At 37.3% G+C, this 16,306-nt stretch overlaps 1 protein-coding gene across 2 annotated transcripts in view; it reads left to right on the top strand.

Annotated features, from left to right (window-relative positions):
• DLGAP1 (DLG associated protein 1) overlaps window positions 1–16,078 on the top strand; it is a gene marked incomplete at its 5' end in the record, with an annotated part of 107,483 nt that extends 91,405 nt beyond the window's left edge. For both annotated transcript variants that reach the window (XM_081950973.1, XM_081950974.1), the window contains 4 exons: window positions 5,134–5,555; window positions 10,468–10,559; window positions 12,081–12,233; window positions 15,862–16,078. In XM_081950973.1, coding sequence (XP_081807099.1) covers window positions 5,134–5,555; window positions 10,468–10,559; window positions 12,081–12,233; window positions 15,862–16,071 — 877 coding nt within the window. In that variant the 3' untranslated portion in view covers window positions 16,072–16,078. The remainder of the gene's footprint in view (window positions 1–5,133; window positions 5,556–10,467; window positions 10,560–12,080; window positions 12,234–15,861) is intronic.
• Between the last annotated feature and the right edge of the window lie 228 nt (window positions 16,079–16,306).

Below are 16,306 nucleotides of genomic sequence, written 5' to 3' on the forward strand. Positions count from 1 at the left end.
ATGCCACTGACAGCAAGGTCTTTATATTCGTCTGGCTGACCAACCGCACTCAACGTGTAGTCCTCAATGGAACAGCATCTATATGGAGGGAAGTATGCAGTGGAGTACCCCAAGGCTCTGTTTTAGGCCCAGTACTCTTCAACATCTTCATCAATGATTTGGATGAGGGGATAAATGGGGAACTCATCAAATTTGCAGATGACACCAAGCTGGCAGGAATAGCCAACACTCCAGAGGATAGACTTAGGATACAGAGGGATCTCGACAAACTTGAACATTGGGCACTATCTAATAAAATGAAATTCAATGATGAAAAGAGTAAGGTTCTACATTTAGGCAAGAAAAACGAAATGCACAGGTACAGGATAGGTGGTACCTTGCTCAATAGTAGTAACTGTGAGAGGGATCTTGGAGTTCTAGTGAACAACCATTTAAATATGAGCCAGCAGTGTACAGCAGCTGCCAAAAAAGCCAACACAATTCTAGGCTACATAAACAAAGGATAGAATGAAGATCACATGAAGGGTTAATACCACTTTATAATGCCTTGGTAATACTGTATTCAGTTTTCTCCATGATGTAGAAAAGATGTGGAGACTCTAGAAAGAGTGCAGAGAAGAGCAACAAAAATGATTAGGGGACTGGAGACTAAAACATATGAAGAACGGTTGCAGGAACTGGGTATGTCTAGTTTAATGAGAGGGAGGACTAGGGGAGACATGATAGCAGTGTTCCAATATCTCAGGGGTTGCCACAAAGAAGAGGGAATCAAACTATTCTCCAGGGCACCTGAGTGTAGAACAAGAAGCAATGGGTGGAAACTAATCAAGGAGAGAAGCAACTTAGAACTGAGGAGAAATTTCCTGACAGTTAGAACAATTAATCAGAGGAACAGCTTGTCTCCAGAAATTGTGAATGCCCCAACACTGGAAGTCTTTAAGAAGATGTTAGATAGCGATTTGTCTGAAACAGTGTAAGGTTTCCTGCCTAGGCAGGGGGTTGGACTAGAAGACCTCCAAAGTCCCTTCCATCTCTGCTATTGCATTGTATATCTAGTCCAGATCTTCACAAATGATATAACTAAGCTGGATCAGGCTAAGCATGCCAAGTCCTTAACAAATATTTTTTTAATTGTGAAAATTTAATTTAAGCCAGAAGGATTACAGGTAGCAATACATGAATGAGTGCAGTCCTCATTGATAAAGCAATGAACAAATAATTCCAGTTTAGTCTTTGCGAGTTCTTTTCCTACATTTAGAAAGGAGATCTTCTGGAGATGATCACTCTCTGATCATTTGGATAAAATGATCACTCTCTGATCTGTAGCATTGTTCAAAGCATTTGAATGGGCTCTCTTTAAATCATTAAAGCGATCATGGGTTTTCCAAGTTTGCTAGTGCCTTGGAAAGCTATTCCTGACTTTTGAAGTTTGTTTGTGCAGGAATATTCACTTCTAGTCATTGGTATGTTTGGAGCCATATATAGCCATATCTAATAAACTCATATTGGTTTATTAAACAATGGTGAGGCCTCTAAGTCAGTAATGAAGTTTTATTGCACGAAGATTTGTATACGTCATCTTATTGTTTCTTTTTTGTTCAAGAAAATAACAATAATCTAGGTCATCATAGATATGTTTGAGGATTCACATTTTGTTAATATGAGTGAAAGAATTTTTCTGTTCTTTTATCAAATTGAATTACATGAATCTCCATTGTACTTCCATGCTTCAGTGCCAAGAACAGTCCACTCAGCAAGGCTTAGCCACAGTGTTGTATAAATAAATACAAAGGCATACAAAATTGGGGCACTCCTTATTACATGTTCAACACAGCCTGCCTTTTGTTATACAAGTTTAACTTCAAAACTGAGGGATACATTCCTTGTTTTAAAATGCAACGCCTGTCTCCAGTACTATATCTTCACAGAGGTTCATAGAATTTGTATTTTGTGTTTGATGGAAAATCAAAAAACAAAATTCTGTTGTGTGAATATATTACCTGTCCAATGAATATATGAATCCCTAAGGCAGAAAACTCAATACAGCTAGTCGTCATTTAGTGACTGCCTCATTTAGTGACCATTGAAGTTACTACTGCAATAAAAAATTAACTTTGTGAGAATCTTCCCATGTACAACCTTTGCTGGTCTGTAAAAGTAAGGAAGGCTGAAGTAAGATTGTAAACACAGTCATGGTTTCACCCACCAATATATAGTAACAGAATTCAAGAACAATTATACTGTAGTCAACTGGTATCTCTTTCCTAAGAGGCAATGAAATTCACAGCAAACCCCCCAAAATTATCTAGAAGATCTTGATAACCTTCAGAATCCTAGAAGGGTTAAAGCTACCTTAATCTCTGTGGCTTTGCTGTTCCAAAGGAGGAGGCAACAATGGGAAGAGCTGTCCCCCTTGGTTTCCAATGACCACAATGCCCAGGGATCCGATTCTGGAGAATCCTTCTCTTCTAATTCTCTTCAAGAATGACAGATTCCACTCTGAATTGACAGCTTTGTAGATACCCTATAAATTTTGAATCATGTAGATTCTGGGGTGTCAAACTGGCACCACGCAGGCCAGATGTGTCATATGCAGGCCATGCCCACCCCAGCTCTGCGATGGGACAAAAATGTTGCAATACGTCGCGTGATGGCAATGTGACGCAGCAACTTTGACACCTGAGCTTGAAAGGTGGCAACCAGCACCTTGAATTGCACCCAGAAGCCACTTGGCAACCACTGCAACTCTCACTGTAGACGTGTCACATGAACAAATCAAGTTCCACGCGTAACTATTTGCCCCGCTGCATGTGAATTTTACTTCAATGTAACCATCACTGTCACTGCCACTTTTGAAACATCCAGGGTCAGTCTGATGATCCCTCAGGGATTGAAAGGTCAGTAGCAACTAAATGATTGAAGTTCCATCTCTTTTAACAGATGCAACAAACGTAAATATCAAGTCACATCTTTATTTTGACATTTTGACCCTCCCACCCCCAATGGGTATCCCAGTTCTTACAGTGGTTGCCAATAAGAGGAAGCTACAAAGTCATGGAGATGGGCTTTAATAAGAAACTAACTTGGTTCCAAACCACATGAATTTATAAATTGCATATTGCAAATTTGTAATTCAAGATCAAAAGGAATAAAGGTTGTATTTTCATGCAGCATGTTTTTCTCACTGTTCCATATGAAAGTTGTGCACTGGCCCTCCCAATAGCATCAGTATTTACAATACAATACAATACAATAGCAGAGTTGGAAGGGACCTTGGAGGCCTTCTAGTCCAACCCCTGCCTAGGCAGGAAACCTTACACTGTTTCAGACAGATGGCTATCCAACATCTTCTTAAAGACTTCCAGTGTTGGGGCATTCACAACTTCTGGAGGCAAGCCGTTCCACTGATTAATTGTTCTAACTGTCAGGAAATTTATCCTCAGTTCTAAGTTGCTTCTCTCCTTGATTAGTCTCCACCCATTGCTTGCTTTTTAATTAGAACCAGTCTTTTTAATTTTCCTAATTTAAAGATAGAAAATTATCACATTTATCTTAACTTGTCTGAATTTAAGGTGAAAGAAAATACTGTTTATAAATGTGTACACTCAAATTGTTTACTGTCCAGCTGCCTGCATATATCATCTAAAGCTACCATTTCCCAATGAAACCAGTCTTAAGATTTTGTGTGCATATGACACAGTTGTGTATCATAGCTATGCATTTAAAAAAAACACAGACAAGTCAAACCATAATATTATTGACTTTTGATTGAAATTAATTTTACCCCACTTTTAATAACAATTATTCTACCATACACACTTATACAAACCATTGTCCTTCCCACAAAGCTACCTATCACTTATAGAGAAACTGTTAAAAACTAGCCTGAAAAAGTATAAAACCCATATATACTTATTCTGCTATAAATCCCAATGAGTTTAAGAATGCTTAATTTCTCAGTCTCAGGTGAAGGTTTCTGGGCTGCTTCTGTGGAAATTGGGAAGGAAGCTGCAAAAAACTGCTTTTGTTATTGGACTGCTTTGTTTTCCCCCGTTTGCATAAAGGAAATGATGACTCCTTTGTTCTGGACTATAACTGAAGGAAACTACATGCGCTTACTTTGTAGGAAGTCCCATTAAGTTCATTGGCCGTTATTCTGAGATACACATGCTTAAAGCTGCTAGTGCCATTGAGTCAATATGCTAAACCTACCCCACTCTCTTCCCTTCTGCTTGTAAAGAATTAATGTCTGCAATGAAGAGCCTATTAATCTTTTGAGACTCTCCATCTATTGAGATAATGACATTTACAGAGTTCTCATTTCCTGTGAAAAGACTCTATGGGAAGAGAAAGGTCTCCATTGCAGTTACCCTCTAGACATGGACAACAAAAGGCTAGGCTAGTAGGAGTCACTTGGGGGAAACCTTGCTCTTTGTGTATGTCTGAATATTACTAAATTCAGTTCAATTGTACTGTATGGAAATTCCTAGCTATTTTATAGAAATTCAAGTGAAATCAGTAAAAGTAGATACTGCCCTATGGAATTAATCAAATGTAAGGGAAAATGAGAAGAGGTAGAACTGGCAGTGTTATGCAATTCCTGTGCCTTGAATGATGAAAGAGGGACAATATTCTAAATATTGTCATGCATAGAAATCTAATAATTGTGCTCAGTCCTTCACCTGTGGAATGATTCCTGTGATTTTGGTCTACAAGATGTGGGGGTAGCAATAAGGTGGGAGTAACCTGAGAAAATGTTAATTTCTGTCCTTTCTCAATTTTGTTTTTTCTACCACTACTACCTCCCCACGCAAAATGAATATCATGAGATATTAAACAAAAATCAAACTTTCAAGGAGATCCTAATGAATTATCACTATGATTCAAACCTAAAATGAATTACATGCGAAATCAAGGATTAATATGAATGTGATAATATTTTCATTCATAATCTTGCAAAACCTAAGCCTTTTCGACCCCTACAAAAAGAAAATATGTTTATTTCAATTGCTGATGTTATACAATATCTGGTAGAATTTCAGGCTACCCTATTGTACAGTTGCATCTGGTTGTCTGTAAAGTGTACCCACCTGTGAATGTCTGCATTGCTAAACTTTGTTTTGTGTTGTTCAGTTTCCGCAGGTTTACCCGATCAAATAGTGTTACAACAGCTGTTCAAGCAGACATGGATTTCCATGAGAACTTTGAAATGTCCATGGACCCTCAAGAAGATCAATCATATTCTGGGCCAATGGCGAGACAATATTCCCGAGATATCAGCACTTCCACTGTTAGCATACAGGGCTCAGGAAACCATTATCATGCCTGTGCAGTAGATGATGACTTTGACGCTGATTTTGATCCTTCCATTTTACCTCCACCGGATCCTTGGATTGATTCTATAACTGAAGATCCAATTGAAGCTGTACAAAGGTCCGTGTGCCACAGAGATGGACACTGGTTTCTGAAGCTTCTCCAAGCAGAAAGAGAGCGTATGGAAGGTTGGTGCCAACAAATGGAGAGAGAAGAAGAAGAAAACCATCTTCCAGACGAAAGTAAGTAATTCCAATGCTAACAAGAGAAGTTGCCTTTATTCTGTTACCTTTTAAATAAAAGTCTAGTGATTGGAAAACCAATACTGCATGTAACTTCTCAAAATAGATCTCCGTTGCCAAAAGTCCCACAAAAGTCCCACTGTGCATTTCGCTAACATCCATAGCAAATTGAAGTGATACCAAAGTGACAACCAGTGTGTGCGCACTTCATTACAAATGACACCTTTACAGTCTTGCATCCTAACACTTACCCGAATCTGACACCGCATTTGCCTGACATTGTGCAGGTAGTTCTCAACTTACGACCACAATTTAGGCCAAAATGTATGTTGTTAAGCAAGACATTTGTGAGTTTTGCCCCATTTTACGACTTTTCTTGCCTGCAGTTGTTAAATTAGTAACGTGGCTGTTGACTGAATCTGGCTTCCCCATTAACTTTGCTTGTCAGAAGGTCACAAAAGGTGGTCACATGTTCCTGGGACATTGCAACCGTCATAAATACGAGTCAATTTCCAAGTGTTCTTAATTTTGATCATGTGATCATGGGAATGCTGCAATGGTCGTAAGTGTGAAAAATGGTCATATGTCACTTTTTTCAGTGACACTGTAACTTTGAATAGTCATTAAATGAACAGTTGTAAGTCAAAGGCTATCTGTATACATTTTGTAATCCCTTTCCTGCATGTGTGTTATTACTTCTTTGCACTTACTTCTTTTTACTTCGCTAATATTCCCAATATTAGATTATTGGGAAAAATGTAGCACATGTTAGAAACACCTTAAAGCAACTGTTCCCTGTGGGGGCTGATGCAATAGCCTCCTGCAGTTTGGAGTTTACACCAAGATACATTGCATTTCCAATAGATTTTACAAAGGTTTTAGTCCATGCACATTCCGAATAAAATGTTGTATTTTGAATGCAAAGTCCCAATGCAGAGCCTTCTTCCTTTCAATGATTTCCCACAACAGCAACAGGGAATTTTCATAGCTAAGAATGGCTTCAAACAGCTTCCTCTTCCTCCCCCTTCCTCCTTTATCTGACCTGTGCTTGTCCATTATATCTTAATCACTACACCACACTGAGGCTTACTGTAACTTGCAAAGACTGAAATTTTCTCAATATCTTGGCAGCTGAGAGAGCGAATGTTCTCCCATCCCATCTCGAAGCTAGGAGTAATATGATACAAGCCTTTCCAGACAATGCCTCCTTATGTACAACAGCTGTCTGGAGGAGATGGCTTAGGACTGCTTGACGGAGTCTTGTGTGCTCCATGGACATATTTGTTATTATCATTCAGAGAAAGAAAGTGTCACAATGAAAAGAGTGTTTCCAGTTATGAATACAATTTGTTGCTGCTGCTGCTCCTGTTTCATATAAAAACAGGTTATAATGTCAGGGGCTGAGTTAAAAACATCTGGAAAAAGTTATTTAGTTAATTCTGCACGTGTTTTATTGCATTAAAGTTTTATTAGTTTCCTCGGAAATTGCTTATTCGTAATAGTGGTAATAACTAATTTATTAAAGCCACGCCTGTCTGTATTAATTGTTGAGCATAGGTCAGTGCTTATGATCAATATAAAATTGCCAAATCTGCATAGGAATACAAATGTACCATGGGAGCTGTGTCTCTGATTAAGTTTTAGAAAAAAACATTTTGAACCAAGAGTTTGCACATGATGCCAGTAGTTAAATAGATATGCCCCTTTAAAAAATCGCTGTTGTTAGTAGATTATTGAATAAACAAGAGCAAGGAAGCTGAAACTAGTGTACTGAATAAACTGATTAGAGTTGATTTTTCCTTGGTATCTACTCCTGGGCCTCCAACTAGTTTTCTGCTCGTTGCACATGTTTATTCATCCATTTTCTTTTAGAACATGGACACTTACTTCTAAGAAGGTGCAGCTTAGTGGAATACATTTTTTCTGTCTATTCTTTCTTCCTAGCAAACAAATAAGGTGACATTTTAGCTGAATTAAATGTGCTTAATTTTACTTCTACATGCATCATATTAAGAAATTATCTATGGGCAAGCAAAGTTTACCAGCGAAAGCCTCAGAATGGGAGGCATCTCTCCAGAATGGGCTTTGATTATTGATAAAAAGATGGTTCAAGAATGCTTATTCTTAAACATTATACATGATAAGCATTTTGTCTCATAAGTGTATGCTTCACTTAGCTGACGTAAAAGAAATCAGAGATAAAATTGGTATAAGGCAAAACTGCAGTAGGCTTTGGGTTAGATGCATGTCCAACAGGAAGACATGGCAATATCAGTTCTGACATTTATAAACTATCAGCATTGGTTTTGGAGTAATTTATAAATTATCAGCATTGGTTTTGGAGTTGGTTACATATTTCTGGCATTTGGGAATGGGTATTAATGAAATTAAATCTGACACATCTGGAGACTCAAATTTGGAAAAGACTGCTTTAAGAAGTAGGTATAAGAAGTGAATGCATGTTTTTTGCATGGCAAACATCAAAGGTTCACTGTCTAGAATCACTGGATAGATTTGAAGTCTGAAAGCATGAAGACAGTACTGTGCTGAAAACCATATTGAGCTGGAAGGATTCAGTATTGTTCTGTTCAACTAACTCAATGCAAAATTCATCACATAGCCATCTGAGAATTTGTCTTAAATCATTAATATTTGGAAGACTCAACACGTTCTATTTTCCTCACTCTTCTTTCCTCCAGAAAGTATTGGGATATTATAGAGAACTGTTTTAATAAGGTGTATTCAGGCTATTTTTTTTTAACATTGCATCATGAAACAATTTTTAAGCAACTTCTCTTACCAGTATAATCACCCGAGCAATTTTTAGCTTTGTGCAAAAGTCTCCTCTAATGCACAGCTGGGAGACCATCTCCCTTCTATTTCCCTCGCCCTTCCTTTCAATTCTTGAAATGCCTTGTGAAATGTTAGATGGCTCAGCTCCAGCTGAGGCAGCTGTTCTGAAGTCGATGCAATGGGAAGGGTTCTCATAACAATGGGGACCACATGAAAGCTCTCCGATTAACTCCTCCCCCTCCCTATTGAAGGCTTCTTTCACTTCAGTGGTTTGCACATTAGTACGAATAAAAGACTAGACACACCAAGGGGTACATTTTCAGCACAGTGCCTAGGGAATTAGACACGCAACCCTTGCAAACAATAATGGGAAAATGGCAGTTATGTGTAGAATTCCCTGTGCTGTGTTAGTGTGAACTTACATTTCCCTCTTCACAGTTGTTTCCTTTTGGTGTTAATGTCTGTCTGAGGAGAGAACTCTGCTTCCAGGACCTCCATAGGAAAAGATATATAATAATCTGTGTATTAATACTAAGCATGTATATACTGGACATTTGTCTGCTCAGACATAAAGTCCATTGATTTTTGTTCAGTGAAACTTACTCCCCAGTTAGAATATGTAAGACTGCTACCTTAGTATTTTATGATCTTTTGGGATTGTTTAGAGTATTTGTCATGGTGACACAGGTGCCTCATATCTAATCTGTTTTATGTGATAGTCCTCAGAATTTATCAACAGTAGCTGTAATGGCTCTCATAAAGAAAAAGATGGAGTGGGAATCATATCTGTGATAAATATCATCCCTCAATATTTTACTGCTTTAAACATCTCAGAACATCCTCTAAGTGAAGAAGCCTATGATTTGACAAGGAATTCTAACGTTTATCGATTAACCCACACTCAATTGCCACTAATACAAGTGTGCAATTTTAGAATTATGCCATAACATTTGCAGCTAAGGCATAACTTTTGCTGAATGTGCAAGATTCTCAGAAGTGAGTACAGATGCTTGTGAGATTTCTTTCAAACCTCATTTAAATTTGGAGAATATTTTAGAATCAAGGACATAATTATTTTCAATTGTGAATGACCATGAAAATCTAAGATAAGGTGCAGGGGGCTACAAGTGGAGGAGAGGTTCCAGGAATAAAATGGCATGAAGCAATTTAGGATCCAAGCCACTGGGCCTCCTATATGTTCACAATTCATAGTATCCTAGATAGGCTTGCCTTTTCATTGGCTTAGAGAACTGTTTAACTTGGCACTATACAACTTACTACTTTACAGAAGTCCATGCATCTGGCCAAGTCAAACATATGTTGCCTGTGGGGAACTCAGCACAGATTCAGTTTTGATTAAATATTTTGCATTTTTTGGCCCATTACTGTATTGTTTCAATGACAAACAGCAGAAGGATTACACATGACTCTCTGGACATTGTTGATCTGAGTTTCTATCATCCGTCATCATTCAACAAGCAACACAACTGAAAACAAACTGCAGATGTGAGAGCATTGTTATCCATAGAATAAATTTTAAGGTATATACACAGTTAAAACACAGTGCTGGTTATTTTTGTGATGTGAGAGTTTTTGTTGGTTTTGCATTCCTGCTTTTGCTAATTGGTGTGTATTGGAGGGAATTCCAACAACTGGGAATGTATGTTCAATTTTAAAATGAACTGTGGTTTTTTTAGTAGTAGCATTTGGAAAGGATTGGCAATCTTTTCTCGTAGAGGGCTGCATTTTCTTAATTGAAAACTGTCATCAATGGTGAGCCGAGTTTAAGCAACCATTGAACATGGAACTATCAGGAGTGGGTAGCAGTATACAATTACTCATTTTCTGTAATTCCCTCTCTTCCTCCTTTTCTCCTTCTGACACTCCATTCTCTTTTCTGTCTTTCACTCACTCTCATATGGAAAAAAATGTTCTTCCCACAGATATGGATAGCTTGCAGACAGCATTTGAAATTAGCCCACAGGCCACGGGCCGCATATGATTGCACTTCGCTTATTCCTGAATTAGATCAGTAGCTGGCTTTGTAACAAGAGAGCTCTCCAATATTTGCTTACATTAATATTTTACAATGGTGTCTTATGCTTTGATTATTTTTAAGTTTTAGGTAAAATTCGAACTGCAGTTGGTAGTGCTCAACTTCTCATGGCTCAGAAATTTTACCAATTCAGAGAACTCTGTGAAGAAAACCTGGTACGTAACATGTATTATCAGTGTTTTTATTACTTGCAGGCAAAAAATATGTTAGTGTCTAAAGCAGAATCGTGTATAATACTACTGTTTCTCTTCCCGTAACTCAAATGCAAGAATTTAAGGAGGGCCACCTCCCAAGAGGTGGTTGTAAGATTAGAGAAAATAATTTAGAGAAGTGAGTTTATAACATTTATTTCCAATTCTAATATATCACAGTAAGGAACAAAAATTACATTAATTGTAACAAAAAGTATGCTGTCTGGGACACAGATGTATTGGAACTATATCGAAAAGTGGATTTAAAAAAATACTGATTTGAAAAATTATTGAAAGCTCAGGAATGTGCCAGAATATTTTAGCCTTCTGTTTCTGGTACTGGTAGTTCTTAACATATGACCACAACTGGGACTGAAATTTCAGTTGCTAAGTAATGCAACTGTTAAGCAAGTATTCATGTAGCTGGACCAAATTTTATGACCATTTTTACCGTGGTTGTTAAGCGCATCACAAGGGCAAGTGAAACCTGCAGTTGTTAAGCGAACTTGGCTTCCCCAATTTGCTTTGCTTTTTGGAAGCCACTGCGAAGATTACAGATTGTGGTCATATGACCACAAGATGCCGCAACAACAATAAATGCAAGCTGATTGCCAAACACCTGAACTGCAATCACAGGACCACAGGGTGATGCAATAGTACTAACTCCAAAGACAGGCTGCAAGTCGCTTTGTCCGAAGCCATCATAACTTCAAACTATTGTGGAATGGTCATAAGTCAAGGACTAATAGTATATGCAATAATGGAAACATGACTAATATAAACTATCCATAGTCATTATTGCAACATATTACTTCTTAAGTAAGATTGTTTCAACTAAGGTAAAGGTAAAGGTTCCCCGTGCACATTTGTGCTAGTTGTTCCCGACTCTAGGGGGCAGTGCTCATCTCCGTTTGAAAGCCAAAGAACCAGCGCTGTCCGAAGACGTTCTCTGTGGTCATGTGGCCAGCATGACTAAACACCAAAGGGTCACAGAATGCCGTTACTTTCCCACCAAAGGTGGTTCCAATTTTTCTACTTGCATTTTTACTTGCTTTCGAACTGCTAGGTTGGCAGAAGCTGGGACAAGTAACAGGAGCTCACTCTGTTATGCGGCACTAGGGATTTGAACTGCCAAACTGCCGACCTTTCTGATTGACAAGCTCAGCATCTTAGCCACTGAGGCATCCCTAATTGTTTCAACTAATTTCCCCCAAACATTTAGCCAATTTATGTGCTTCCTCAACTTATAGTATATGCTATCCATACTGTTCATGCTGAAACTATTACAGTTGTAAGACTCTGCCATTGCCTCAGTGCATGATGGCTTAGTTAATTTAATCAACTTGTATTATCATTCCATATGAATCAGATGCAGTAAGGTAGCCAACATCATTAGAAATAAAAAGCAAAATTCCACCTGACTTTTTCAAGGACTGTGTGTGGTTTTTTTCTATTTCTATTTCCTATTTTTTTTCTTTCACACAGAATCCCAACGCACACCCGAGACCAGCCTCCCAAGATTTAGCAGGGTTTTGGGATATGCTGCAGTTGTCCATAGAAAATATTAGTATGAAATTTGATGAACTTCATCAGTTAAAGGCCAATAATTGGAAACATCTGGATCTACATGACAAGAAGGTAGAACATTGTCGATTTTGTATGCTTCATTTAAAACCCTGCACAAATACTGGACAGATTAAATAGGTCTCTGCATACTTCACTGATGTTAAAAAACATGAAATGGATTTCATATCAGATTAATTCCATTGTAAAAGAAAAGAAAATGTTTACTTTAGGAATCACCTGGAATATTATCTGTAATATGTTCAGGCATATTTTTAAGGCAAACTTGTACATGTGAAAAATGGGAATGTGCTCATTTGTCTTATTATACTTAACGTATAATCATATTAGATAATCAACTGTTAAGAAGAAATTGCCTCATATATTGATTCTTACAATTAAAATAAATTATATAGAGAGTACACAGTGCTGCCTAGTGTAAGAGTTTTGTTTACTAATGCACTATGAAATGTATAAGTAAACTAGGGGAGTACTGTTATCAGCACTTACTTGGTAACCAGCCCCATTCCCATGGATAAATGTATGGGTATATGCCAATCAAGCCATCATAAATATTACCTGGAAAATCTCTTGTGTCATTACTTTATTTTGAGGGAGACCTCATAGGTGGTTTTACCTCTTTTATTTCATTCAGTAAGTTCTAGCTCTAAAACACTAATTTGTGTTGTTGTTCAGTCACTAAGTCATGTCTAACTCTTTGCGACCCCATGGAACATAGCATGGCCATGTCCTCATTGTCTCCCAGACTCAAGCACTAAATAGGATGGCAAATTAAGACTCAATTTTCTTTCCTAGACTTACCTGGATGTTAGGTGATTTTAGTGTGTGATGTCACATCGTTCTCAGTAGTAGTGTCAGAAGGAGATCAGTAAGCATTTTAAAGCTGAGATATATCCCATCAATAATATCAGTACAAATTGACAGATAGAATGGAAATATGAAAACGTGTATGTAAACATTTTCCTTTTTCTTTTCCAGGGGCCAAAATTGGGGAAGGTTGGGAGGGAGGAAAGGAAAGAAAAGGTTATTAGGAGGAAAAAAAATGAAAATCTTCTGAAATATTTTCTCCCACTATGAAATGTAAAAATGTACTATTTAAACGAAGTGCTTTAATATATTCTTACCCTGTTGCCCTTAATAATGTCTACCCTTTAAAACTAACATGGAGACTTAAGATGGAAAGTTAGCGGAATAACGGGAACTTTATTTCAATGAGTAAAAAAAAAAACTACATTTCTATAGCAAAGAGAAATTTGCTATTGTTGTAACAACTGAATAAATATTTTTAAGGCCCATGCCTTTATAAGGAAAAGCACAAACTCAGTTTCACACATATTAAAGAAAATTGAAAAAGAGGGGCAAAGTGTTCCCTTTCCACCTGTTTGTTTAGAACATTTCAAGCTGTTCGTAGTGTTGTTTATACTCTGGCCTATTCTGCCTATGATTATTTCATGTATTATTTTTAAAGCAAAGAATAATAGTACGCGAATAAGTGCTGTAGATATCACATTTTTTTCAAAAGATTTTTAAAAAAATAATAATAATTGGGATTTCATTCCATAATGTCACTCTTCTCAGAATCTTTGTTTTGTTCGCCATAGGAATATGAAAAAAAGTCCAGGGAAAAGAATGGTCTTGTTGAACCCATTCTTTCATCTGTTATGCCTTAACCATGCTGGAACCTTAACCAGTTCTATTGAACCCCCCCCCCCCCCTAAATAAATACTGCATGATTAAGTCAAGTAAAAGAATTGTTTACCTATAAATGTTCAGTAGGGAAAAGCAAGGTCATCTGGTTTACACTGTAGAATGTTACATTAGAACATTCTGAGAAAATCATGCATTTGCATTCTTTGCTTCTTCCAAACCAAAATATGAATAAATGATTACCTCTTCAAGTCCCACAAGATAACATTTCTGGGACAAATTTTTGGGTGATTCTAAAGCACACTATTTTTATTAGATGTTATGATACCTAAATAGACCAAAACTTTTTTTTCCCCCAGCGTAAGAAACGGATACTACTTTAATGATAAACTCAACAAAAGGAGTAAATTAAACAGAACTAAAAAAAATCAGGATATTTCAACCTGTAGTGAAAAAATATATTTGTGGATCATGGTTACCAAGTGTGGCTACATTAATATTTAAATTAAATTGCTTGTTTTCCTTATTTAAGCAAAATATGAAAAAAGTTGTGAATTTGTTTTTATATTTGCGCTTGTTATCCTTCATCCTAAACTTGGGTAACTACCATAGTTCATTCTTTGCATGCAGATCGAATGCAGTGTTTCAAACAAATCCATTTCCATTAACACAAGCAATGAGGAACTATTTTGATCAACAATGAGAAAATAATAAATTATAAGGACACTTATAGAGCATAAATTAATAATCCATTTAGGAAATTATTATTAAGATGGATACCATATAATTTTTGGAAAAATAGAGTCTACGTAAACCAGAGATATATTTTGGGTTAGACATGTGGATCCAAATTTAAAAGGGAAAGGGTGGAGTGCATCAGGCACTAATATAACATCTGTTGACAGCTCCTTAAAGAAACTGCATTATTATTGGGCTCCCATTTGCAATCCCAAAAAGATGCATTTAATTTATGGAAGGCTGGATACATGCTATATGACTCTTGCGCTCCTTTGCACTTCAAATCCAGATTACTGTGTAGCCCTATTTGGATCCTAGATGTAAATTCCAGAAGTAACATATCCACATTTCTCTCCCTCCCCCCTCTCATTCTATCTCTTTCTATATATGTATATGATATATTAATATATACAGTATATCATGTGGATATATACACATTTCTTCCTGTTTATTAACCATGATATCTTTGGATGCCAAACTAATTACTAACGTATATTCTCAGAATTCCTTTTTTAAGTTTTCCCCACCCACTTCTGAATTTGTAATTGAATTCAGTTCGTAGATTGTTGACTCCGATACTATACTTTTAAGAAGCACATTGCACCCAAAGTATGCAATGTTCCATAGTCAATCACCACCAACCACGTGTCTTTTTCATTTTGTTTTTAAATTTTGCAACTAACCTCAGGCTGCTAGTTCATATGACTGTGTGAAATCTATCCATAAGTCTTGAATGTCGTACGCCCATTTAGTCTTGTGTATGTATATTCTATACAAAAGGGTCAGTGCTCATTATCTGTGTCTTTCATTCCTACCCCATATTATTCTATTATGCTGAGTTAATTTATTAAGAACATCCAAGAATTTTACTAATAGTTAGGTGTAAGGTGATTTTGATTACAATCTGACTTTATAGATTTATGACATTGTATTAAGCAGCAGTACTAAAGATGCTCTCCTTTCTAATTCTGAATGTCCAGAAGAGGAACTTAGATTGCCCAGCAGGAGCTACATACAGTATTTAATGGTGGGAGCTTCATCCTTTTGAACCTCAGACACCACATGTCTATGGAGAACTGGTGCTATTATCAATGCCGTCCTTTTTTGCCTTAAGATTATGTATCTTTTAAAGTCTTTGAATGCCAGTTCAGTGAAGAGAACGTGAATTAACTTTAGATAAACAAGTATCTTCTAACCACTGATTTATCGTAGTTTGTTTGTCTCCCCCACCCGCCCTTTCTTTAATTTTTTTCCCCTGAGAAGCTGTATAATGTCATTAACCTTCTGCTTTGATCAGGAGAGAAGGGCCCCTCCTCCAGTGCCAAAGAAGCCATCGAAAGGTCAGGTGCCACTCATTCGGGAACGCTCTTTGGAGAGCTCACAGCGTCAGGAGGCCCGGAAACGGCTGATGGCTGCCAAACGAGCTGCATCGGTTCGTCAGAACTCAGCCACTGAAAGCGCCGAAAGCATTGAGATTTACATTCCCGAAGCCCAGACCAGGCTATGAAGGGATCCAACCACGAGGACTGTTAATGGCAAGAAATATCTCTTGTATAATTTGCCCTAGGTCCATGCTCAGAGATACCAATATGTATTTGTATTTCTCTCCTCTTCCTTTTATCTCTCTCTTCTCTCCCAATGAATGAACACTTCTGTGGTGTAACTGTCAATTCTCCAAGAGGGTTTTGCTAACATCCCTTGCTTTCTAAAGGTTTGCCCATCTCAGCCGCTTTGCCATATGT

This window comes from Natrix helvetica (assembly GCF_964273705.1).
Source record: "Natrix helvetica genome assembly, chromosome: 4".
In the NCBI taxonomy this organism is placed as follows: Eukaryota; Metazoa; Chordata; class Lepidosauria; order Squamata; family Natricidae; genus Natrix; species Natrix helvetica.